The following is a 27,565-nucleotide window of genomic DNA, read 5'->3' as shown; positions in this document are numbered from 1 at the left end:
TTAAATGCTTTTGGATTATAATAACAGCAGCAGCTGCTAACTTTGAACACTTAACTATGCTGCGTTAAGTGCTTTCTTTTTTCTTATTTGATCTGTATAACAATATTTATGGGAGTCCTTATCATAGAGGAGATGTATAAGAGTTGCATGGCTGACCATGACCCCCATTTGTCTGACTTCAAGGTCACACTTGGCCACCATGCTATTTTACCTCTCATTGATATTATAGTTTCATTAAGTCAGTGGAGGTAAGGTGATTTCTAAGAATAACCATGCCATCGAGACAGCTTGTCCCAGTTACACATGCCTCAGGGACATTGCTCTACCTTATGCCCATGTATCCTTTCTCCTGATTGCTTTCAAAAACCTGATTCATTTTTTTTTACTTGTAAATATCATTTGAAGTAAAATATATATTTGATTACTTCCCAGTATCTATAAAAAATACATCATCACTTTCAACTCCATGAAGATGGGCACTCTCTGTATGTTTAGTTTACTCTGCTCCCTATGCTGTCCACAGAGAAGGCACACAATGAAAATCCACTGAAGCCCTAACCGGTTTGGCTCAGTGGATGGAGCATCGGCCTGCAGACTGAAGGGTCGGAGGTTCAATTCCGGTCAAGGGCATGTACCTTGGTTGCGGGCACATCCCCAAGTAGGGGGTGTGCAGGAGGCAGCTGATCGATGTTTCTCTCTCATCAATATTTCTAACTCTATCCTTCTCCTTTCCTATCTGTAAAAAACCAATAAAATATATTTTTAAAAACCCATTGAATATTGTTAAGCAAGATCGTTGGGGAAAGTTTCTAATATGTTGACCTTGCCCATCTCTAAGCGGACCAGGCCAGGTCACGTGGATGGTCATAACTTCAGTACCACATGAAACCCTTTATGACTGTACAAATTGCATCTTAAACAGGACAAAATGCACTATTTGGGATAAATATGCATTTTAACTTTAAGCACATACCTATTTCTTCAGCCATGCTATATTTTTCTCTGCGTGATTGCATTCAGAGGTTAATGATTTCAAGTTGCAGATCACAGGCAAACAAGGTCATTAACAAGGCTGTGTTGTCCCTGCAGTACACCTCAGGCTGGGTGTCTGGTGGATGAGCCCAAGCAAACAGGACAGTATAAATATCCGGACAAACTCCCAGGACAGATTTATGATGCCGACACACAGTGCAAGTGGCAATTTGGAGCAAAAGCCAAGTTATGCAGCCTCGGCTTTGTGAAGGTATGTTTGCTTGTGTTTGGAAACTTACATTAAGATCCTGCCATGTGTCCGTGTACCTAACCGAAGTATAAACATTTAGCTTGCTAAGGCCAAGGGTTGGAGTCTGGGTTATCTCGAAGATGTCAGTTGTTTGGCATGAAAATTAAGTGGCAATTTTACCGTCAATGAATTATCCAGCCTTATCCCCCAAAGACCATGCCTGGTTTTAATACCATCTGAATGCATCCTTGAAAGAACATTCCTCTGCTGTAGACGGAGATTTTTATCTCAAGTAGTTCATCTTGGTACCATGGCTTTTACCTACAGCTCATCTCTGTTTTCAGTAGCATCAGGTTCAATCCACATTCCCTTTTAATATGATATGTTTGAAATAATCACCACCCAAAATACCTACGTGTGCCTTTTATATTATACAAAGACTCTTGATGATAGGCAACTCTTTTTGATATGTAAACATGCAAGGTGTATCTTGAGCAGTCTTCATAGGTTTGCGTCAAGCCTTTCATTCATTTTTGTGAGAAAGGTAGATGGGAAAAAGCAAAAAAGAGGATGTGCAAATAGAGGAACATTGTTCCAGTTGGTCAAAAATGACATCACTGACAACCTTAGCATCACTTTAAAGTAGATTCACTTTTGCCGAAACCAGTTTGGCTCAGTGGATAGAGCGTCTGTTTGCGGACTGGAGGGTCCTGGGTTCGATTCCGGTCAAGGGCATGTACCTTGGTTGCGGGCACATCCCCAGTGGGGGGGCGGGCAGGAGGCAGCTGATGGATGACTCTCTCTCATTGATGTTTCTAATTCTCTCCCTTCCTCTCTGTAAAAAATCAATAAAAAATATATATTTTTTTTAAAGTAGATTCACTTTTAAGTTGGTTTATCCCTAGTACCACAAGAGAAACATGGAAATCCTAGATCTGGATGCAGGGAAATTATGGAATTTTATAGCTAATGTTCCCTCCTCTGTTTCTACTCTCCTTTCTATTGCTCCTCTTTTCTTCTTCCTCTTTCTCCATCCACCACCATCACCACCATTCTTACTGTCATTACCATCAATACCACCAGCACCATCATTACCAACAGCACCACCACTAAGTTCCTTCTAGGAAATAATAACCATTAAATCACAGTGTGGCTATGGGATTACGTATTTTTTCTAATACAATTTCAATGTATAACTATTTGAAAAGTTTTATACATACATCATTCACATTTTTTTTGGTGTGTTCTCCATGATACATGAACCTATGTGATATGTATAAATGAATACACTTACAACTATTTCAAATTACATACCAAGTTGATGCATTTGGCAGAGTAAATAGTCATTCACTTTGTTATAACTCTTTGCTAATTTGTCTCCTGGTCACTTCATTCTTAGAGGATTCACTAGCTTATTCATTAATCAAATGTTTATAAAGCACTTATTATGCAGGAAATGCACAATTGGTAGTGAGTTAGATTTTCTTTAGCAATATAAAGGAAGTTTCTAAAATTACTATCATTCCTTTAGGATCATGCATTCAGCAAACATTTGTGGGTGCCTGTTCTGTGTCAGACAGTGTGCAGGGCTTAAACAACCATTCTTAAATCCTAGACCTTTTTTTTCTTTACCTTGCTTTTGAAAGATACTATCTCCATGTGATGGTCTTTCTGGGGAAGCAGAGCAAAGGGGAATGGAAATTCCACACTAAAGGATGGAATAAAATAAGGAAAAGCACAGAGATTAGAATGCCTGGCAGGGTAGGAAGATTTAATTGAGAGAGAGATCACTGACAGTGACCATGGAGTAAGGTAGAGAAGGTACGGTTGGTAGGGGGGCCCTGAACATGGAATATTTCTCCCCCCACTCCAGCTGACATTTTGGTATTATTCCCAAACCTACTGATAACGTAGACCATGGCTGCATCTCGGAGGATCATGAGGAGGTGCCTGCCAGGAGCAGGGGTTTCAGAACAGCAGTCTCCTGTTCATCCTGTTGATCTCAACAGGTCAGAGCAGCTCCAGCAACACAAGAACAGGGCAATGTTTCTGTTCAGGGTCTTTACCGTCTATTATTATGTTCCCTTTCTGACCTTTTCTCCTTGCTGCCTACTTTTTTCCTCTATACCTCCTAGAAAGGCAGTTTTGCATAGTGTTTAGAAGCAAGAGAAAAGGAAAAAATACATCATTTTCAAAGTATTCTCACAACCGGCAGATGCAGTAGACAAGCATAACCTGAACCGTGGTCTGCAAACTGCGGCTCTCGAGCTACATGCGGCTCTTTGGCCCCTTGAGTGTGGCTCTTCCACAAAATACCACGGCCTGGATGAGACTGTTTTGAAGAAGTGGCATTAGAAGAAGTTTAAATTTTTTAAATGTGGCTCTCAAAAGAAATTTCAATCGTTGTACTGTTGATATTTGGCTCTGTTGACTAATGAGTTTGTCGACCGCTGACCTAGAAGATGGTAAAAATGCAAATGCTCATGTCTCGTTGAGGCCTAGAGAATAAGAAACTTCAGCATAGGGCCTGGCAGTCTATGTTTGAACATGGGCTCTAAGTGAGTCTGATGGCGTGCTCAAAGTGGGGGAGGGAGGGAGCTACTGAATTAGATGATCTTAAACTTTAAACACACACACACACACACACACACCCCTCTCTCTCTCTCTCTGACCTTTGGCATTAGATAGACGTGAGTCTGAAGCCTTTGAAATACAACTGGAGAACATGGCCAAGGAGTGACAGGACAGAATAATGTATGGCATCGAGACTCCTCTCAAAAGTCACACCCAGGCAACAGGAGACCTCGTAGTCTCTGTGGTTATTTCTCTTTCCCTTAAATTATGACTTAAGCCTAGGGAATTATAGATAAGGAGAAGTTAGTCGAACATACTGGGGGGGGAAAAAGAGGGAAGAATGAGCAAAAAAGTGCAAACTCTCATTTCTGCTTACTTTGAAAGGGAGCTTTCTCAGAGGACTCTCACGGTCGTCAAAGCATGTCGTTGGCTATAATTACATTTGACTTCTGTGCTTCACCACAAAAGAAATAACATGTTCGTGCAGCCCGCCTTACTCCACTCTGGAATCCCTGTGTTTTTGTGTCTTGCTCTATTTTCCTGGTCTTCTTGGGCTGCCCCCTTCCCAGCACCCTGTGGCTTGGCATTGGCAGTGGAATCTGGGCCTCTGCTTCTGTCTGCCCTGGGTCACCTCGGTGGCTGCCACATAGGCGATGGGAGTGCGCTATGGCTTTCCCCTGGCTGTAAGGAGGAAAACAATTTAATTCTGAAAGCCTTTCTCACTGTGGCTTTCCCGGTTTCAATGGTCACATCCAATTCTTCCATTTTTTTTAATTATTTTGTTTTTTATGTCTTTAAAAATACATTTTTATTGATTTCAGAGAGGAAGGGAGAAAGAGGGGGAGCTAGAAACATCAATGATGAGAGAAAATTATTGATCGGCTGCCTCCTGCAAGCCCCACACTGGGGATCGAGACCACAACCTGGGCATGTGCCCTGACCTGGAATTGAGCCTTGACCTCCTGGTTCATAGGTCGACACTCAACAACTGAGCCACGCCAGCCAGGCCATTCTTCCACTTTGATGTAGACTGTTCTTTTCCCACATTAACTTGTCCCCCTCGGGCCCAGCCTCACACTATAATGCGGTTCACAGAGGGGACAAACCGGATTCACGATGCTGGGAGGCTGCCCTATGCTTTCTCCTAATGTCAATGGCAGTTCCATTTCCATGGAAACATGTTGTGTCTTCTGAGCTGTGGGGAGGTTTGGAAGTGGTACGTGTGACACATGTCGGGCTGCTGGTGGCAGCGGTGTTTCCAAGCAGTGTCCTGAATAACTTTCCCGTCTCTCTGGGGAAGGGCGGGTAGGATTTATGGTCTGCCATACACACTCACTGCACACATCTCTGCTTCCCCTGTGTTGTCTTTTCTCAGGCCTGTGAGGAACTATTTTATGGAATATTTCTAAGGATGTCCTAGCTCTCCATTCTAACGGTGAAATCCACATCCACCGGAATCCTTGGGGGAATTAGGTGCCTGGTTAATTGAAGTTTCAGGCCTACGACAAGTGACCACAAGAGTGATTTGGTGTGCAACCGGGGGGTTAATATTTCCCCCAAAAGGAATGTGTTCACACTTCTACCTTAGTCAATAGACTGTAGCAAAGAAAATGAAATCACTTTGGCGTTTTGTGAACTTGACACTCCATTAGCGACATCATTTCGAAGAGAAGAGCAGCTTCAGCTGTATGAGCTGGAAGAAGTCTGGTTTGGTCCCCTTGCTTTATCATCAGGCAGCGGAGGCCTGGAGAAGTGGAGAGCTTCCTCACGGCCATTGGTAGTAAATCCCGCCCAGAGCAGTGGTCAGGGGCCTGCAGTGATCAGGCCATTTGGGGTGCTGCCTTTGCCACTTAACCAGCCATGTGACATCATGGCTTTGGGCATATCAGTAGCTTTCTCAGTTTCCTCATCCAAATGAGTTTTTCTAAGGACCTGGTTTAGTGTCTTCCACTAAAATGTATTAAGATTAGTTTCCTATGGCTGTCACCATAAATTCCCATCATCATAGTGAGTTAAAACAATATACATTCATTTCCTTATATATCTGGAGGCAGGCATCTGACATGAGTCTCACTGGGCTAAGATCTCACTGGTGTTGGCAGGGCTGTGTTCCTTCTGGAAGCTCTAGAGGAAAGCCATGTTCTTGCCTTCTCTAACGTCTAGAGGCTGCCTACATTCCTTGGCTCCTGGCCCCTTCCTCTATCATCAGAGCCAGCAGCGTCGCCAAGTTTGCCTCCCGCTCTTCTCTCCCTGGTTCTCTTCTGTCTTCCTCTTCCCCATTGTATGGGCCCCTGAGATTACCTCGTGCCCTTCTAGAAAATTTAGGATAGTCTCCCCATTTCAAGGTCAATGGATGAGCCACCTCAATTCTCTGTAACGTTCATGCTTCTGTGCTATATAACCTCACATACTCAGTTTCCAGGGATTAGGAGGATGTGGTCATTGTCAGGGGGCTTTAGTCTGCCTGCTACAGTATAGCATGGGAGTTTATTTTATAGATATTCTGATGAGAATTAAATTGTCTAAATGCTTGAAAATTACTATAAAGAAGGTAACGACAGTGATCATTTACATCATGTATCCTTGAGAAGAACCTTATAGGGGCACGTGCTAACATGATCACTATTTGGCAGAAGAAGAAATTCCACTCACAAGCCTTCCAGAACATGTCCACAGGGCATGCAACCTGGAGTTTCCAGACAAGGATTGGAATCAGGCTTTGGTCCAGTCTTGGCCTCTTCTGCTTCACTGGTTGTTCGATTGTTGTTTGGTTTCTGTTGTTATTAGCAACCAGGCCTCTCAGCTTTAAGCCAAATGGTCTCTAAATTAACTACTGTTCGCTTCCAGTCATTCCTAAACATACCTGAATGATGGGGGTAGTGTAGGGAACTTGTTGGTTAGAACATACTACTGGTTACCTTGCTACTCCCAACTTTTCTGGCCTTCACTTTCTGGATAAAGTGTCATTGGAGCCACCTCTGAATATAAATGTGTACGAAAACTTCGGTTTTTTATTTATTTATATTTTTGTTTTTATTGTATCATCACCTTACCAGTTCCTCCTTTCCTTTCAGGACATTTGCAAGTCACTTTGGTGCCATCGCGTGGGCCACAGGTGTGAGACGAAGTTTATGCCTGCAGCAGAAGGGACCGTTTGTGGCTCGAGTATGGTAAACTACATCCCTGTTAGTTTTTAGTTCTAGAAACTTGACGGAGCATAGAACCCACTCTTCATGCTGCAACCCCAGATTGGAATGCCTCCCTGTGTATAATATATGCTCCCAACTTCCCATTAAATGAACCAGCATATCTAGCAGCTATCATAAAACTCAATGCAAACATAACCCAGTTGGCTCAATTGTTTACTTTTTTTTTTTTTTTTTTTTTTTTTTTTTGATGCCTTTGCCTTTATTTTTGACTTGTAGCTGGAGGTCTGGATCAAAATATTTTTTTCAATAAGCTGGTAGGTTTCATTGCATATTCTGTGATTTTAAACTTGATTCAGCATAAAAAGGCCTCAGGGAGTAGATAGCCCTTTGAGTAGCAAAGAGAAGATGGCCCCTTCACACAAGGCCTCTATTAAGCACTTCACAGGAAGTAAGCCCCATAGAGGCCCATCTCCTAGAGTGACTCCTGTGGAAGGGTGAGCTGTGCCTCCATCTGTGTTGTACCAGAACGTCCTTTTTGCTTGCCAGTGCCTTCAGCCCTAAGCACCACTTTCATTGGGGAAGATTATGGGAGATTTTTGTGTTTTGAGTGAAGAACTCGCACATATTGGTTTCCGTTTCTCTTCCCCTGTCCCAGTAGAATCTGGAAGGAGGGGTACACTTGAAGTTCAGTAAATGCTCCAGATTTGGGGCGTTTCTTTGAAAGGCCGAGATAAGGGAGCAATGACTGATGAAAGAGGATATGAGGTTACAGGATTTTTATCTCTGCTTTTGGCTCTCTCGAGACAGCACAAGCCTGCATATAGCAGCATTGGTCCTTGAAAGTGAATTCAGTGCCACAATAATTTCCTGACTACTAGCTATCAGAGACAGAAAGCTCTGGGGATATACCGATGAGTAAAACAGTTTTATCTCTTCAAAAACTCAGTTTAGTGGGGAGACCTGTGCAGAACCCAACAACTCTAGCTTTCTTTATAAGCACCTTTCTTTAAGCGCAGAATTGCTACTGAGGCCCATGTGAATGGGAGACGAAGCTTGCTCGTCATTGGTGTGCACTGAGAATAAATGACAATGAGTGCGTGCACCAAGGTGAATGCTGGGATTTGAATTTAAGTTCTTCAGTTGGAGAAGAGAGAGACTTTTAGTGACAGAGTAACAAGAAAGGCAAGGATAGACACACAAAAATGGCTTTCTGACACGTGTCAGAAAAGGCTTTCTGATATTAGTTAAGTCACTTTCCTAATGTCTTAAAAGACTGGAAATTTTTTAACTGTTTTGTACTTTAAAGAAAATGGACATTTAAGAAGGCATTACATGCAATTAGTAATCAGATGCACATGTCTTACGCAATCCCAATAGGGATTCTCATGAAAGCATGTGCTGGAGTGTTAGTTGGGATCTCACAAACCAATGAATTAATTGAATGATTGAAAATAGAGGTTCTGCTCAAGTTATTTGTATTGCTAAAGCATCAAAATTTAGAATTTCATCTTGAAGATTAATAGATACTTTTATCACTAAGAAAGCAACAGTACATCCCCAGTAAGAGGGATGTACAAGAAAATACTGATATAATAAATGAGGAAAATAAGTGCACAATGGCATAGGTGAAGGTTTGCTACATAAATACACCTGGGATCTAGTTCCAGGAGACAAAAATGCCCCTGGATTAGACTTCAGCTAATATAACATGAGACACATCAAGCCAGGAGTTAGAAAACAGATGTCCTAACACATTCCCTACCCACTATTTTGAAAGACCACACCATAGGTATATATACTGGAGGAAAGCCTTCAATTGTAAGGCCACCCTCTATAGAAAACATTCTTTTAAAAAAAAAAAAAATATATATATATATATATATATATATATATATATATATATATATATATATAATTGATTTTTTACAGAGAGGAAGAGAGAGGGATAGTTAGAAACATCAATGAGAGAGAATCATCAATCAGCTGCCTCTTGCACACCCCCTACTGTAGATGTGCCAGCAACCAAGGTACATGCCCTTGAACAGAATCGATCCTGGGACCTTTCAGGCCTCAGACTGACGCTCTATCCACTGAGCCAAACCAGTTTCGGCAAGAAAGCATTCTTGCTTCATTCAGTATAATTCTTCCTCATTTATATCAATGGCTCTCTGATCTCCCTCCACTGCGGGGATGTAACTGGATATTTACTAGACTATAAACTCCTTGAGGCCAGAGCCATAGCTTACTCATGCTTTATCTTAAGGGTCTTGCAGAGTATCAGCTACTCCCTGTTTTGTTTATTCCTCTGTAACTGGAACCCAACTGAATCCTTCCCCATCTTTCCCCAGTCCCTCCCTCATCCTTCCGTGACAGCTTTACCATGATTGTGCAATAAATGGGTGAGGATATTCATTCTTTTATCTAGATCTGTGTGCAAGGAAAGAAAGGTTTGTGCTTGTTGTCGATCATTGAAGACATTTGCCCAAGCCAAGGCCATTCAATTTGAAATGAGAAGCAGTGCTTGAAATGCATCTGTTTGGACAGATGCAGTTATATGTGTGTCTGTTTTACAGTCACGTGGTATCTGTAGAATTTTATATATATATGTGAATTGTGCATTCTTGGGCATATATTCTTGTGTGTTCCTGACTTCTATACTAGTTGAAGAAGCGGGAGGAGACTGTTAATACTACGATACTGGAGTAAAAGAAAGTTGAAATAATTGAAGGGTTGGAACAGAACTAGAAACCACATTTCCAAAATAGAAATCAGGTCAGCGTTCAGATACCTCGGTGGGCAATTTGCCTCTGAGGCGAGAAGTCTGTGTGTCCCGTTCAGGAGTTTTGGCTGCTAGGTTGAAATCTAGCCCCTGCTAGGTGTGTGATTGGACAGATGTGTGATTCTGGGCAAGTTAGTTAGTATCTCTTTGCTGGAGTTCTCTCAGCCAGAAATTAGTTATTAACCCCTACGTACTTTGCGAGGATTACATTAGATACTGCGTGCAAAGTCCCCCTTCTTCCCCTGCCTGTACCATTTGGGAAACATAGAAGCCCCTTAATAAATGGTAGCCGCTGCTGTTGGCTGTTGGTTGTTATTATGTCTCAGCCGCTGAGCTCTGTTCAGGAGGGCTCTGGGACTCTTAGGGAAGATTCAGACTGGTGCTTATGGTCGATAAAAATCCTCAAATGACCAATTGCTTCCTCCCTGACCCTAAAGTCCTCAACAGCGTTTTAGGCTTTCGTGCAAACTCTGAAATGGCACTTAATCCAAGGGAAAGAAAAATTATAAACAGAAAATTAATCCATTCATGGCAAGAATTTGAAGACAGGAAGCAATATCTTGACCCTAGACAAAGGGCACTAGCAAGACAATAAACAGCCACCAAACAAATGGATCATGGAGGCCACTTGAGGATTTGAATGTCAAACCGCCCCGTAATTCTGTAACCGAAACCCCGCTGCTCGGCAGAACCTGGAGCAGGGGGTCTGATTGCACAGGCTTCAAAAAAGTGTGCGCTTCTGCTGAGTCATGGAGAACTTGCTCCTTGTAAAAGCACCCCAGGAAAGAAACCACCCCCAGAGGCTAACGCAACCCCCAAGGACAGAGCGGACCCACAACGCCTGGGTTGTGTTACAGAGAAAACCAGACCCAAAGGTTGGGGCAGAAAACCGTTCTCGCCCTAGCGAACAGATCACTGACAAAAGGAAGACCCAGAGCTAAGTCACAAAAGACCTTCAGAGTCCCAAGTCACCCAAGGGTCTTAAGTCGAGACCTTATATACACATACAGAGGTGTTATCTGAAAGCACAGTGAATGCTATTCAGTTTTATAAGACAAGTGCAGTTTTTTTTTAAGACCGCTATCGGTGGAATAAACAGAAATGTTTGCATAGCTATATCTGCTTTTCTGATGAGATAGCCACCCAGAATGGTGAATTCTGTTAATGTCTTCAAAACTGGCTCTCCGTGAGCGCATGCGCCAAGCCGTTCCCTGCCCAGTGATGTCCCCAAAAGTCTAGGGAGACTCTTGTCATCTTTCTGCTCTGACTCCCTTGGCTCTTGGGGGGTAGAAGGGGTGATCTGAGCTGAGCATTTCACCTCCATGGCTCACAAAGCTCCTGGGTGATAGATGGGCCTTCTCTCTAGAAGTCAGCTTTTCAATTTGTGTGTTTGTTTTTCATATATTTTTATTGATTTCAGAGAGGAAGGGAGAGGGAGAGATAGAAACATCAATGATGAGAATCATTGATCGGCTGCCTCCTGCACCCACACAGACACACACACACACACACATACATACTCAACACCACCACCACTAGGGATGAAGCCCGCAATCCGGGCATGTGCCCCAATGGGGAATCAAACCTTCACCTCTTGGTTCATAGGTTGGCACCCAAACACTGAGCCACACCGGCTGGGCAATGTCAGCTTTTCAAAACCTACATGGGGAATGTGCACTAAGCTGCTGTCCTCCGCCCACAGACTCGTGCTTCCTGTCCACGTGCGGGTATGAGCATCTCCTTGCCTTCCCCAGGTGACTCTGACCGGAGGCATGTCCCATGTTCTTTCCACAGTGGTGTCGCCAAGGCCAGTGCGTGAAGCTCGGGGAGCACGGTCCCCGGCCCGTCCACGGCCAGTGGTCCTCCTGGTCCAAGTGGTCAGAGTGCTCCCGGACGTGTGGCGGAGGAGTCAAGTACCAGGAGAGACACTGCAACAACCCCAAGTAAGGCTCGCAACAGTGGGGATGTGTGAGGCATTAGCCTTCACCGGTAACGTACTGGCTCTGTTTGCTTTATAGGCAGTTTTCTTCGCTCCAGCTCATGGCAGTCATTGAGGGTCTTACGGCTGATGGAAAGGTTGTGTGCAGGGGTAAAGGGAGAGGGGAAGGAAGGCATGGTGGGCGGAAACCAAAAAACAGCAAGGAGTGATTCCATGCGTGAATAGTCTGATCAGGGGCTCCAGCGATGGTAGTAACAATCCGAGGAGCTACTTACTGTTTGAGTCTAAATTAGAGTCACACAGTCACACACCCAAATGCCTGTGCCATTGGGGACCAGAGAGGCTTGGCGGGGGGTTGTGTGTGTAGAGGGGTTGGGGATGGGGGCACGTGTCTCTCAAAGTGATGGATTGGAGAAAGTACACTGATTTTTGCCTCGCAGGAATGTTCATCAACACGTGTTGACAGATCTGTCTGACTTTTCAAGAGAAACCAGAAATCTAAAAAAATGTGTGTGAAATTTCCCAATTTCTAAAATATTGATGAGGAATTCAATTTTCTTTAAAACAAAAAACAAAAAACAAAAAAAACCCACACATGATGAGGACTAATCAAAATGGATTAAAATTGGCCCGTGATCATTTGTGGGTACCCTCTGGGCTGGTACTGGGATTCTGAACTAGTTTGTGCTGTATGGATAAGGGGGTTTAATGCTACTTTTACTCTTATTCCCACAGGAAACATGTATGTTGCCTGATTGACATGGTTCTGTAGAAAGAGCCCAGGTTCAGGAGACAGAATGATATGACCCCAAATGTCTGGCCTTTCATTTATTCGAGGCGTGGCTTTGGGAAGGTCACATGAGCTGTGAGCTTGGGCCTATGTGTATAGAATGGAGATGATAATACCTCTAAAAGGTTTGGGGAGGATTAAAAAATGCATCTGCACAATCTCTGACACATGAAGGAGCATCTAATGCAGTGGTTCTCAATCTTTCTAATGCAGTGACCCTTTAATACAGTTCTTCTCGTTGTGGTGACCCCCAACCATAAAATTATTTTGGTTGCTACTTCATAACTGTAATTTTGCTACTGTCATGAATCGTAATGTAAATATCTGATGGTCTTAGGCGACCCTGCTAGCAGTTCTCAACCTGTTTCGACCCACAGGTTGAGAACCGCTGCTGTAGAGCCTATGACCATCATATTTGTAAAGTGCTCTTTAAAAGTGCCTGGCAGGTTGTAAATATTACAGGAATGCTTGGTAGGTTGAGGACTAAAATAGATAATGAAACAAAAGCCCAAGTAATTTTTTAAAGAGATGAGTGTTACTTTATGTAAGTGAGCAGGCTGAGCTGGATCAAAAGGTCATTTTGTTCCAAAATATCAGGGAGGGTAGGCGATACATTAACCAAGGCTTGCTAGGCACTATCTCAGGCTAACGTAGGATTTCTCAACATCGGCACAATTGACAGTTTAATTTTTTCAACTTTCTGGTTTTAGAGAGAGAAGGAAAAGGAGACAGATGGAGATCAAGTTGTAGTTCTATGTATTTAGACATTCATGGGTTGATTCTTGCATGTGTCCTGACGAGGGATCAAACCCACAACCTTGACGCATCAAGACAACACTCTCACCAATGGAGCTACTCAGCCAGGACCCTGTTGGCATTTTAAGCTGGATCATTATTTGTTGTGGGAGTTGGCCCTGTACATGGACCACCCCTCCCCCCACTCCTCCCTACAGTCTCCAAGTTATGACAACCACAAATGTCTCCAGGCCTTGCCAAATGTCCTGTACGGGCAGAGTCATCCCCAGCTGAGACCGACTGCCCTAACCAGACCCAGTGACTGTGTGTGATGGTAGGGAGGTTTGTGATACATGCACAATTTATATCAAGGTTATTAAAACCACTCGTCTACTTTGAACACAGCCTGTGTCTTGGATAGGATTGTTCAAATTCATCATATTTTCATTTTTTTTTTTTTGCAACATATTTCATGGATCTGGTTTTCATACTTCACTACATTTTACAATCTCCTTCCCCCCCCCCCCCAAAAAAAAAGAGATTGCCTAATTTAATAGCCCTGCTGGTAAAGTGCAGGAATGACGCCCCTGAGATTTAAAGGAAACCTCTCCCATATCTGTGGGATTGAGAGCTCTCTTTATAATAGCACATTGTTTGTGGAAATGCCCTATCATAATTTTAGAGATGTCTAATAGGAGAATTAATCACTAAAGTAGTTCCACTTGGTGCAGTTTTAAGTTGAAACAAGTCTAATCAGGGTACCGTTTGCTTTCATTAAGTTCGAAGTCACGAACAAGCTAGTGGTCGGCCATCCCAAGGCCATGGAGTTAGATGTTCCCTGTTCCTATTTCCCTTGGTTGTCATACAGCTGCTTTCCCCTCCCCACTGCGGGCTCCTTTCTTCCTTCAGTTCAAACATTCAGTCTGTTCCCATCCCTCAGCCTGACCATTTTTATTTTTTCATGAGGAGGCAATGCGAGCTTTTTATTTCACACCATGATGGTTTTCCCAGAACACATTTTTGTTTCATAAAAAGTGAGTTATTCCTGGCCAATTCTGGGATGCATTTCAGCTTCCCAAGAGTTGACAGGTTATCTGGTCCCGGAATGGCCAGTCCCGGGTACATGTGGCCCTTTTTTATTTCTCCGTGAGTTGCAAACTGTTGTGTAATCCAGTTATTTTATAAGTAGGGTGGCAGAGGGTCCCAATCACAGCACCAGTTCTTGCCCACGTCACCAAAGCTGGTCAGGTCAGAGCGGGCCCAAGAGCCCACAGTCTTAACCCTTTTCCATTTTCCCTGGGTCCCTGGCTGTTAAATGATTGCATGTACGGGAGCTTAGGAAAACTCCTATAAACTGTTTAAGAAAACTGTGAAAAGTAAACCCATTAAAGTATTCTAGAACTTTCCCCTAAAATGTGAGTTCTACTTGAGAAAGAATAATATGCCACTAGGTTCATAGCTTCAGAATAATAATTAAATCCACCCTCTGGCTCTTTTCCCAACTGGTCATTTCCAGGCCCGGCTGATGACCGGAGTCACCAAGTGTGCTTTAAAACATGGAGTTTGGTTCTTCCCCGCCATATATTCTTAAGGAAAATGTCTGGGGAGGGCCCGGGAGTATGTCTGTCTATTTAGCAGGCTCCCTCCATCATTCTAATATCAGCCAGCCAATCTGATAACCATTCACAGGGAGAACTTGATACATGATGCAGAAGCAAATTATGGGTAAACTTTATAACGGTCTAATTATATAAACACAAAATCATGTGCCTAGACATTTGTTTTCTCATTTTTTAAAATCTTTCTACATTTTTTTAAAAAAATCTTGTTATTATACCAAGGGATGCCACCGTTGAATTTTCTGTTAACGTATCCTAGCACTCATGTTCATAGCTGCGGAAAAATGTACCTGTATTGGAAGATTTGATGGAAAAGTCCCAATGCTTGCCAGTCATTACAAGTAGAAAGCATTTTCAAATAGTTACAATTTTTTGGTGCAAACTGGGCCCTAGGCTGTGTCCTAAATTCTGTCCAACTGTTGTCTCGGTTCACTGTCACACTTGCCCCCACTTTACGGATTAGAATAAAATTGCCTAAAGATAAGCTGGGAGGAGGCAGAGAATATGTCAATGTAGACCTGCAGCGTTAGAAAAGGCCAGCTCCCCAGCCGCTGTGCTTCCTCTCTTCCTCTCCCATACACAGACCACTGCCTACAGTCAGCAAACTCATTAGTCAACAGAGCCAAATATCAACAGTACAACGATTGAAATTTCTTTTGAGAGCCAAAAACCGACTTCTGCACGCATGGGCCACGAAGCTTCAATCGCACTGTACGTGTGCGCCCACCCATCGTATTTTGTGGAAGAGCCACACTCAAGGGCCAGAGAGCCGTATGTGGCTCTCGAGCCGCAGTTTGCTGACCACTGGGCCTAACACAGTGAAGTGCAGGCAGAGTGCAGTGGGCGGAGACTCCAGGAAAGCCAGGAGATAAGAGTTTTAGCTCCGCTTTCTTGTCCTATGTCCCTTATTATTATTATTATTATTATTATTATTATTATTTTATTGATTTTATACAGAAAGGAAGGGTGAGAGATAGTCAGAAACATCGATGAGAGAGAAACATCGATCAGCTGCCTCCTGCATACCCCCCACTGGGGATGTGCCTTGATAGGAACTGAACCTGGAATCCTTTAGTCCACAGGCCAATGTTCTGTCCACTGAGCCAAACTGGTTTGGGCTGTCATGTGACCTTTAGGCAAGTTTAAATGAGGAAATGGCTATATGAGCTTTGAGGTCTTCTTCCTGTTATGGTGTCAGCGTTGGAAAAGTAGCACATGTGGTCCTCTTTCACTTGATTGCATTTAAATCGTCTAAATGAAGGTTATTTGTAAAATCTCAGACAGAGAGTCCGACACTGAGAAAGCTTGGCACACGCTCTCTAAAGATGACCAGCAATAGGAAGATGGTCAGATGTGGCACTTTCAAGTTTTGCTCAGTGCTTTTTAGGTAATGATTTAAGAAGTCCTCGGGGATTTGATCTAGCCCAATGACTGCTGGATGTTTAAGTAGTTACTCCAGAATGTTTTGAAACAGCAGAAAAATCTCATTCTGGCAGCGTGACACTTCCCGTTTCTGCTGAATCCATTTTAGCATGCAGTTATAGGAGGACTCGATAAAATATGCTGAGGCAAATCCAGGGTGTTTTATAGCATTCTTGTGCTTCCTAAAGAGACAAGGAATTTTAATCACATCAGTTTATTAACCTGGAGCCTTCTTTCATGTTACATGTTTGCATTGAGCTTTGGTGTGAGATGATCTATTTTTGGGTTTTAGCCTTTGGAGAAAATGGCCACAAAAAAAAATAAATAAAATAAAAAATAGTGGGGCTGAAAAGAAGCAATTGCTCTTGCCCGGACTAAGCCGGACAAGATGCTAGCGGTGATTTTCAGTGTGGTTTGGGCTCTTTTTTTCTTTATTTTGCTTTCTGATGTTTTGCAGCCTGCCTACCAAGATCTCAAAGAGTTTGCCATTAGGATCCTAATTATTTATGTTCTGATGGGATTCCCTCCTCCTGAAATCCATTTCCCATCGTGCTTGGCAGGAAACGAGGAGGCCACCTGCAAAGTTAAGAAGTGATTGTGCAGATGAAAACGGAATGTTTTGCCTTGGAGCTTAGGAACAATTAGAATAAAACACACAAGAGTCAGACAGCAATCAAAATATCAGCCCAATGACTGACAAAGCTGGGCTGGAGAGCATGGCAGATGGGGCTCTCTGCTCTGTCTCCCCCGGGGTCCTGAATTTGTCCGCAGCAGCAGGTACCGGACTGCCTGCGGGAAGATGCTGAGTGTTTAGAAATGGGAGAGAAGCTGGCGAGCTGCTTGGGTTCACATTTGAAGAGCTTTGATACCAACATAGGGTGTGTGTGTGCATGTGTGAGTATGTGTGTGTGTGTATGTGTATGTGTGTATGTGTAGCACACATAGACTTTAATAAGAACATTGAGGTGCGTTATAGATTTGCTAACAAATAAGGTGACAGGATGAGTGTCAAAATATGCTTCCATCATTTTTTAAGGAAATTGCCAGAAAGTAAAAATTGGATCATAAATGGCAAATGAGTTTGATCTAACCTGCCAGTTCCAATTGATTAGCAGTGGTAGTGGCTACCTTGAGGGCTGTGTTTAAGGGGGATTTTAAGAACATGTCAGGCTCTGCCAAAAAAAAAAAAAAAAAAAAAAAAAAAAAAAAAAAGGTCTTTGATTGATTAGTTATGTCTGCCACAGATACAAGAAGGGATGTGACAAGTTGTATGCTACCTACTTCTGTTCTCATAATAGACTGTATATGCAGGGACAGCACTCATCTGGATTGTTCCTCTGTGGAGTACTCTCTGTGACAAATAGTGAGCCCTTTGACTGCCAGCATTCAAGTTCTTTACTCTTATTTTTAGGCCTCAGTATGGTGGCAAGTTCTGTCCGGGCTCTGGCCGCATTTATCAGCTGTGCAACATTAACCCTTGCCATGAGAATAGCTTGGATTTCCGAGCCCAGCAGTGCGCAGAATATAACAGCAAACCTTTTCGGGGATGGTTCTACCAGTGGAAACCCTATACGAAAGTGGAAGGTAATCTGGTCTGTATGACCCTCAAATAAATATGTCTTCTACCTGGACGGTAATGTGAATGAACAGCTCAGAAGAAATTGGCTGCCTGTATGAACGAGTTTCAATTTTTATCTTTTGTTCCCCAGACCCATCCTGGCTCATGTGTTTTATTCAGTTCCATAGGTTTTGTTTATTTTTCCACACTTCTTTATTTCACAAGACACCCCTTGTCTCCCACATCTGTAAGCCAAAGCATTCATGTGTTTGGAATGCACTTATATTTCCAAACTTACCTTTGACATTTCAGCAATTAAATCTCCCAGGGATGTTAATTGAAATTGGTATGAATTATCCAGACTAAAAACTCGTGAAACCATATATGCCCCATGGAGACACCATACTCAGTAACTGACATGTTCGATGATTACAAGCATGGGAAGGCATATTTGCAGAGTATGTACACACACACACACACACACACACACACACACACACGAATAAAAAAAAAATCTCCAAACTAAGTTCTTAATACTTATTATAACTTAAAGTAATGGCATGCATTGTACTTCTAAATTAATTTATTTTTTATTTGGCTAAGCATCAAAACATTTATTTTAGTTCTAATATGCAAATTTAATGTGCTTTCTGTTACCTATACAGAATAAGCTGTCACTGTTCTAGTTATTTCTTTTTCATTATTTCTATTCACTTGACTTATTAGAACTCCCCCATGCTCCTTTATGATGCTTACTGCCTGGCAGACACCCTGCCCAAAGCCAAGGAAACTACATTGAATAAAACAGAGACCCCAGCCTTGAGATCTCAAAACCCAGTGGAGGGAGACAGAAAAGTAAAGGCCTTCTTGTCCTTTCCTCTTCTCCTTTTAAATGGAAACCATCCTTTGTTGTTGTTGTTGTTGTTAATCCTTACCTGAGGATATTTTCCCATTGATTTTTAGAGAAATGGAAGAGGGGGGGTGGGGGGAGAGAGAAACGTTGATTTGAGAGAGACACATTGATTGGTTGTCTCCAGTATATGCCCCAACCAGGACCAGGGATTGACCCTGCCCTTGACCAGAATCAAACCAGGACCATTCAGTCCTTGGCCCAACACTCTATCCACTGAGCCAAACCGGTAAGGGCAATGTAGGCATCCTTGTCTTAAGTAGTGAGCTTTTTTCCTTCTTCTGTATTTCTAATAGACTAGTTTATAAGTTGCTCAGGAACGTGTGCTGAAAAATTTAGCTTTTTAGATTGTGTCAATTTCAGCTCCTGAATCTCAAATACAAAAGTTAGTAGGCATTAAATAAATCTGCTATTAAAAAAAAAAACAAAAAAACCTGGCCCTAGCCAGTTTGGCTCAGTGGAAAGAATGTTGTCCTTTGGACTGAATGGTCCCAGGTTCAATTCCAGTCAAGGGTACGTGCCTGGGTTGTGGTCTTGATTTCCAGTAGAGGGTGTGCAGGAGAAAGCTAATCAGTGATTCTTTTTCATCATTGATGTTTCTATCTCTCTTTCCTTCTCCATTCCTCTCTGAAATCAATAAAAATATATATTTTTTAAAAAGCTAGGTGGGAGAAAAAAAGTTAATCCATCCACACATCTGCATATTTGGAACATAATAATTGAACTTCTTTCTCATTTTTGGCTTTGTCCTTTATTGAGAGATTTTTGTGAAGCACAACTGTTTGCAAATTGTTTACACATTTGTTGTAAGATGTTGTCAGGGATATCACACAGTGCTGCCTACGTCAGGTCTCCTGAGAAATGTCATCTGCGGATCCTGGACTAGAACAACTCTTTCTATTTGAGAAATTAGCATAACAACTTCTTTCTGATAACAAGAGGTCTATAAGTATAATGCTTTCACTTTTTGCCTGTGATATCCAAAATCACAGTAACTTAATGGTCAATAAAATTTACTTTTTAAGTTCAGTTTATTTGCTTCTTCTTCCTTTTTATGATATGATACTTCTCTGTATGTTTTATGGACATTATTGATATACTAGAGGCCCGGTGCATGAATTTGTGCATAGGTAGGGTCTGTTAGGCCCTCCCTGATCTGACCCCGTGGGCAAATTGGCAGGCTGGCCCCACCCCCAATTGGGAAATTGGGGGCAGGTTGGAGGGGGTTGGCCCTCCAGCCCCCTGGTCGAACTCCAGTTCGAGAGGACAATTTTCATATTAGCCTTTTATTATATAGGATATCTTTTTACAGAAATGCCTAATTTTTTTTCTCTTAGTTGATTGAATAAATATCTTAAGTCATGTCCTAAATCTCAGATCAGCCAACTATGGCCCATGGGCCCAGTCTGAGCTGATTTTTTATGAACATTATAAAGTTTTATTGGTGAAGGACAAATATCATATGATTTCACTTATATGTGGAACCTAAAAACACAAAACAAATGAACAAAAAAGAAACAGACTCACAGATACAGAGAACAGACTGATGGTTGCTAGAGGGGAGAGGGGGTGGAAGGCTGGGTGAAAAGGGATTAATAACCACAGATTTGTAGTTACAAAGTAGTCATGAGAATATAAAGTACAGCACTGGAAATATAGTCAATAATATTGCGTTAACTATAATATGTATGTTGCCAGGTGGATACTTGAATTATTGGAGGGATCACTTTGTAAGTTATATAATTGTCTAATCAATGTGAGGTATACCTGAAACTAATATAAAATATTACTGAATGCCAACTGTCATTGAAAATAAAATTTGAAAAATAAATATAAAGACTTATTGGAACTTTAAACACTCCTTCATTTATACATTATCAATAGCAGACGATAGGGCCTAGGAGGCCTCAAATATTTACTATCCAAGCGGAGTAGCTAAATAATACACGTCAGTATTGTACTACTAATAAGGATTGGAAAAAATGAAATTCTTATATATTGATGTTAAAGCAACTTTATATGGATTACTAACTGGTATTTGTATTTTTTAAAACCACATACATAAGCACACGTGCACCAACATGCACACACACACACATACACGCAAACCTGTCAGTAACATTTTCCATTTTGATCATGCTAGTGTTTTAAATAAATTCATCCTTTTGGAGGGCATGTCATTGTCCTATGATTTCCTCTTGACCGTGTCCTATCTTGATCTCTTTGCTTCTAGAGGAAGACCGGTGTAGACTGTACTGCAAGGCTGAGAACTTTGAGTTTTTTTTCGCAATGTCCAGCAAGGTGAAAGACGGAACTCCTTGCTCCTCAAACAAAAATGATGTTTGTATTGATGGGATCTGTGAAGTAAGAGAACCTTTCTGCTTTGGGATGTCTGATCATGTTTGTATTTCCTCATATCAAATGGCAAGTGGGAGAAGTGTGGTGAGAGAGTCTGTCTGCAGAGAAGCAGGTGGCATAGGGTTAAGGGGCAACATGAACCCTATGACATAGCCTCCTCTACACAGTAGTTGTAAAAATTGAATGAGAATGTAAAATTTTATTGCATATTCACTAAATACATTCACTATATGATTAGAACCTCACAAATGTGTTTGAAATAGTACTACTATTTATTTCTAGTAGTTTTCTTTTATTTGGGTACCCACTTTCTCTCTTAATTTGATTGTGAGATTGTTGATCTCTTCAGGGTGTGTGAGTGTGTGTGTGTGTGTGTGTGTGTGTGTGTGTGTGAAAGAGAGAGAGAGAGAGAGAGAGAGAGAGAGAGAGAGAGTTTTGTCCAGCATTTTTAGATTTAAGTAGTAGAGCTGGCTCACCTGCCATTGGTAGCCATGGTAACTTTTTATTCCAATTTTACAAATGACAAGTCTTAGCCTCAATAAGTTATATGACTGCCTGGGCACAAATCTAGTCATGAATGGCAGGGGAAGGATTTGAACTCTGAGTCAGTCAAACTTGACACTGTGCTTTTCATTGTAAAGCTGAACCTCCCTCCTATGGTTTCGCAAACACAGGAAACCATGGATCACTTGGTTATTCTTAGCCACTGGCTTCTCTGACCTTTGATTTTTCTCACTCTTTGCCTTCTTGTCACAGCCAGTGGGATGTGATCATGAACTTGGCTCTAAAGCAGTTTCTGATGCCTGTGGTGTTTGCAAAGGCGATAATTCAACTTGCAAGTTTTACAAAGGCCTGTACCTCCACCAGCATAAGGCAAACGGTAAGAGACGCTGCTGCTTCGTTGCTGTCACTGGTGGGATGCACCTTCTGCTACTGACCAAGTTCAAGTGATGCTGGGTGTGGCCACGCCTTTACCTGGTTCGCCTGACACAGGGCAGATGATGGCTTTAAAATTTCTGCAAAAGCTAGTGAGGATAGGTGGGAATTTTAACATGAAGGGTTTTAGCAACACACACACATCTCAGATGTGTTCAAACAAATGCCCTTCTACTTGGCAGTCTGAATATGCTGATCAAGCTGTCCCAGTCCCCACATTCATTCCTTAAGTAGAGAACTTATTGTGAAACTTAGATAATACCCTCTTACAATGTTAGATGAATATTTGAAGCGATGATTATCTAAATGTCTCAAGTAAGATTAAACTCGGAGCCCTGTTTTCTGCATGTCACTATGAGAGCACAGGACTCTTACTCTCTCGTAGGAAGATGAAAAATGAATCGCACCCTTGAGTTCCGTGGCTTGCACAGTACCTTCAGTCTGCACACAGCTGCTTGGGACAGCCACATACATTTCTCTCTCCCGGGCCCCTACCACTGGGAAAATGAAATCACGAATCACTCCCACTTCATAAAAGCAGAAATGAATGTCAGTGGATGATTCAGAAACCTCCCTTTGCTGTCTGAGCCTTTCTAGTCGCCGCCAGGGGAAAACAGAAATGCTCTATGCTCTGAAACCGCTTTGGCTCAGTGGATTGAGCGTCAGCCTGCGGACTGAAGGGTCCTGGGTTCGATTCCGGTTAAGGGCATGTACCTTGGTTGCGGGCACATCCCTAGTAGGAGGTGTGTAAGAGGCAGCTGATCAATGATTCTCTCATCGATGTTTCTAACTCTCTATCCCTCTCTCTTCCTGTGTAAAAAATCAATAAAAAAAAATATATATATAATATATATAATATATATATAATATGTATAATATATAATATATATTATATATTATATATTATATATATATTATATATATTATATATATAATATATATAATATATATAATATATATAATAATATATATATATATTTTTAATGCTCTTTGCTTCCCATTTAGAATATTACCCAGTCGTTGTCATCCCGGCGGGAGCCCGAAGCATCGAAGTCCAGGAGCTGCAGATGTCCTCCAGCTACCTGGCTGTCCGGAGCCTCCACAAAAAGTACTACCTGACCGGGAGCTGGAGCATCGACTGGCCCGGGGAGTTCCTCTTCTCCGGGACCGTGTTTGAGTACCAGCGCCCCTTCAACCGCCCAGAGCGGCTGTACGCACCAGGACCCACGAACGAGACGCTGGTCTTTGAGGTAAGCCCCCCCCTGTGCATTCAGGTGCCCGTGTCTCCTGCTGAGTGCGTGGTAATGATCCCAGCCAGAGGGAGCTCAGAGAGCCCTGGTCCTTCCAGTCCACATCTCCCCACAGGCTCAATTCTCAGAGTGTAAAGGGGAAGAGGCAGCAACTCCATTTAGGAAGGAAAGAGCAGGGATCCAGTGGGTCCCCAAGAGAATGTGTGAGTTTCACATCTACATGCCAGCCTCTCATTGTGACATGCGGCTGAGGAGTACGCAGAGGAATGCTTTGTACATCGTTCCACTGTGTCTGTGTCTGCCATTCGGGGAGTCCATTGCTGCAATTCCCTGCACAGGTCAGCTGGCCCAGAGGGCAGAGTGATGGAGCGGAAAGGACAATGGCTTGAGTGCCAAGAAAGTTTTGATCACAGCAAGCCACCTTACTTTAAAAAAAAAATTTATATATATTATTGATTTTTTTACAGAGAGGAAGAGAGAGGGATAGAGAGTTAGAAACATCGATGAGAGAGAATCATCGATCAGCTTCCTCTTGCACACCCCCTACTGGGGATGTGCCCTCAACCAAGGTACATGCCCTTGACCGGAATCGAACCTGGGACCTTTCAGTCTGCAGGCTGACGCTCTATCCACTGAGTCAAACTGGTTTCGGCCACCTTACTTTTGTAGGCTGTCATTTTCTTAGCAGTAAGAAAATGAAGGAATGGCTAATAATGGTAATGAAAACAGCCAGCGTATCTGCAAATGGCTCTGTGGACTGTTACCGTGTGCATGTACATTTCCTTTGGGCCTCGTAACCTTCAGTGTATAAGCCAGGGATGGTCGTTTGCTCCAGAGGCAAGTGATGTGCTTCGGGTTGGGTAGTTACACTGGCCTCACGTACTGAGGTCTTACATAACCAGGCACTCATGTTAGTCATTTTGAGCTTCAGTCTCTCACCCACAAAATTGGGATAGAAAACCTACCTCACCGACGTGCCAGAAAAATAAGCAATGGAGTGTGAAGAAAGCTTAAAAGATTTGCCTAACTCACACAGCGAGGGAAAAAGCAGAGTTGAACTGTAGCCCAAATCTTTCCCATCAAGGGGGATAATACTCCTCTTCTCAATTAAAGGAAACAGTAGCTTAACTCAATAATTATAATAATTATAATTATACTAATAATTATTGTTATTAAAGGCATTAGCCTTAAACATTTACTGAGGAAAATGAGAAGAAGACAGTTTTTAAAAATGACCTACTGTAATTCTGGATTCTAAGTCAGATATTGTACACATAGTATGGTTGAAAGTACAGACTCTTTTTTTTTTTTTTATTTAATCCAAGGATATTTTTTCCATTGATCTTTTAGAGAGAGTGGGAGAGAGAGTAAAAGACAAAGAGAAACATCAATGTAAGAGAAATACACCAATTACTTGCCTCCTGTATGTGCCCTGACCAGGGCCCTGCCAGGAGAGGAACCTGCAACCAAGTACATGCCCCCGGCCTGAATCGAACCAGGGACCCTTTGGTCTGCAGGCCAACACTCTATCCACTGAGCCAAACCGACTAGGGTGAAAGTACAGACTCTTAACTAGCTATAAACTTGGGCAAGTTTCTTAATCTCTATGTCACTAATCCCCACGTCTGAAATATGGGCAAATAATGCTAGCTAACTCTTAGGGCTAGTGTGATGATCATTTAAGATAAGTCCAATGCTTACAGATTCCTTAGCACATAATATTTGTAACCATGATCTTCATTTCGCCCTCTGAGCATATCGCACATATATTTTTAAAATCTAAACCTCAGAGCATGGTTAGCCAACTGCTGACCACAAGTCAAATCTGTATATCAAAACAAAATGGATCAATACTTTAATATAAGGTGATTTCCTATTTTTAAAGATACAGATTTTTGACATTTCTTTAAAAAAAAAAAAAAGAACTTCTGGCCCAGTAGGTACAGCATTTGAGTTTGCAGCCTAGGCCCTTGATCTTGGCCATGAGTTAACCTACACTGTCTTATGAATTTGAGGGACCAGGTCCTATCACCTCTGTCCGTGTGATAGAAGGTCCCTCAGAGGTCTCACCACAAGAAGTCTGAGAGAAGCCATGAGCACAAGATACTCTTCCAACACCCTCAGGTCTTTCAGAGGATAAGACAGGAACCCCGAGTCAAACTGGACTAAAGTTAGGGTGGCTGGAACTCAACCGTGAATCCAGCCCCTGAAATTGCACTTTCATTAAACCGAAGGCCCCAGAGATTGAACTCTCTGATTAAGGATTTCTGGACTTTCCCCCTCCCCCGCAACCTTTTTTGTTTTAGATGTGTATGTTTGTTCTATTTCTTTTCCACTCAGCATCTAAGCCGCAAACTTTTTTTTCTTTTCTTTTCTTTAGAAAGGTATGTTTTCCTTTAGGGTTGGGGTATATACTGAGCTTGCAAGGTTTATGTTTTAGAACAACATGGCCTTATTAGTTTTTGCCAAGAGGCCTTTGATCCGGCTCTGAGCAAATGTACACACAGCAAGGTCTGTGGCTGGAAAGTAACGTAGGTCGGGAAGGGGGCGAGGTGCCTCCATGGCTTCTGCCATGCTCGGTCCCAAGCATGCGCACATGGGTCGTTCCTCCTCGTGAGAAATGTGTGGTTTACTCCCCCGTGACAAGTAGCCATTCTCTGTTGTTGTTCCTCCAGTTTTGTTCATAAACACAGAGCTGCTCCGGTAGGTGTCGACAGGGCTGTTGGTAGTTCTGGGCCTGTTGTTAGACATCTATCATCCGGAGGGAAACCACAACAAAGAGTCAGACAAGAATGATGGAAAGTGCACAGCAGAATAGCAGAGCTCCTTCTCGCTTTCATCTTCAGAGCCCGGAATATCCCCTGGCACTGTCTGTGTTGATCAAACTAACCAGATAATTGACACATCGTCCCTGAGTGTTGTACCAGCTTCAAGCTGAGAGTTTTTATTTGTGCTTTGCTTGATCTAAGCATAGCTCCATATTTTATTCATCTAGATATTTAGCCCTGACTAAAATTAGTTAAATCTTTGGGTTGTTCACTAGGTCCATTTTTTTTCCCCTCCGGTATTTAGGAGCTATTTTTAAGAAATAGAAGGATGACCTCAGTTGGTGATGGTGTTCTCCAAAATTGGTCAGGCTCATCAGTCTATCTGCTTGCAAATACAGGCAGTTGGGAGGGAGGTGGGGAGCAACTATGATATAAGGGGAAATATTATGTAGATCTAAATAAAATTATAAAACATAAATCTTCCCCAGTTTCATTTGGATATGTATAATATATATTTTTTAAAATATATTTTTATTGATTGCAGAAAGGAAGAGAGAGGGAAAGATAGAGATATCAAGGATGAGAGAGAATCATTGATCGGCTGCCTCCTGCATGCCCCCTACTGGGTATAGAGCCCAGGCATATGCCCTGACCAGGAATCGAACCCTGACCTCCTGCTTCCGAGGTCGACACTAAACCACTGAGCCAAGGTGGCCAGGCTATATTTTTTTAAAATAATTTTTATGACTATATGAATAGAAGTAAGAATTATAACAATATTTCTATTAATACAAAACCATAGTTTTGCTGCAATGGAATAAGGTCACATTTGCTTTACAAAGCCACACTTTCTGTACTCATTCTACTTACAGAACCAATGAAAGCTTAAATTAATGTCCTAGGAATGTGACCTGTCTGAAAGTAACCTAGAGGGAAACTTACTTGATTAATTGGACATGAATTGCTTGTATTTTTAAAGGAGTTGTGGTTTCATTCAAAACTTGCAATACGTTATGAGATTAACAAAAATCAAATACAGTGACCTAGTATTATGTCTATTTTATCTTTTAAAAATATTGGGGTTAATGAGTTTAATATTTAAATTATACATTATTCCTCTCAGGAGAACATCAAATTTCAGGCCAGTTTTTGTCATGCAGTTGGGCCTCTCCTAAATCGATATAACACAGTGATCTTAAAAAGTTAAAAACCATAGTAAGCAATAAATTACATTTTCCCAAAGCTAGACTGTCTATCAATATCCAAGGGATCCATGGCTGTATTCTTTAAAGGGAGTTCAAGTTCATACGCCTCTCCATACCACTGTGAACTGAACCAGAATGAACACTTTGGGAGCCAAAAATATGTTCACTCCAGTATAAAAATGTTGAATGCATTTTACAATCCCGTGGGATGCTGAAAATCAAAGTGTGGGAACCTACCAAAATAAAACATGCTGTTCCCTCCACAGGAAGTATAAGTCTGTGAAAGAAAGCACTTTCTCTCTCGGCCATTTAAAATACCTGTGTGTTCACTAAGTTCTTCTTAGAGTGTAA

At 42.1% G+C, this 27,565-nt stretch overlaps 1 protein-coding gene across 2 annotated transcripts in view; it reads left to right on the top strand.

The window, feature by feature from the left end:
- Window positions 1-27,565, top strand: part of ADAMTS18 (ADAM metallopeptidase with thrombospondin type 1 motif 18) — a gene marked incomplete at both ends in the record, with an annotated part of 122,521 nt that overhangs the window by 70,583 nt on the left and 24,373 nt on the right. For both annotated transcript variants that reach the window (XM_084905342.1, XM_084905341.1), the window contains 7 exons: window positions 1,090-1,243; window positions 6,871-6,966; window positions 11,519-11,667; window positions 17,641-17,813; window positions 20,931-21,061; window positions 21,812-21,935; window positions 22,997-23,241. In XM_084905342.1, coding sequence (XP_084761468.1) covers window positions 1,090-1,243; window positions 6,871-6,966; window positions 11,519-11,667; window positions 17,641-17,813; window positions 20,931-21,061; window positions 21,812-21,935; window positions 22,997-23,241 — 1,072 coding nt within the window. The remainder of the gene's footprint in view (window positions 1-1,089; window positions 1,244-6,870; window positions 6,967-11,518; window positions 11,668-17,640; window positions 17,814-20,930; window positions 21,062-21,811; window positions 21,936-22,996; window positions 23,242-27,565) is intronic.

The sequence above is a fragment of the Pipistrellus hanaki genome (genome assembly GCF_964339955.1).
Source record: "Pipistrellus hanaki genome assembly, chromosome: 15".
In the NCBI taxonomy this organism is placed as follows: domain Eukaryota; kingdom Metazoa; phylum Chordata; class Mammalia; order Chiroptera; family Vespertilionidae; genus Pipistrellus; species Pipistrellus hanaki.
This window is presented reverse-complemented; position numbering and strand designations above follow the sequence as displayed.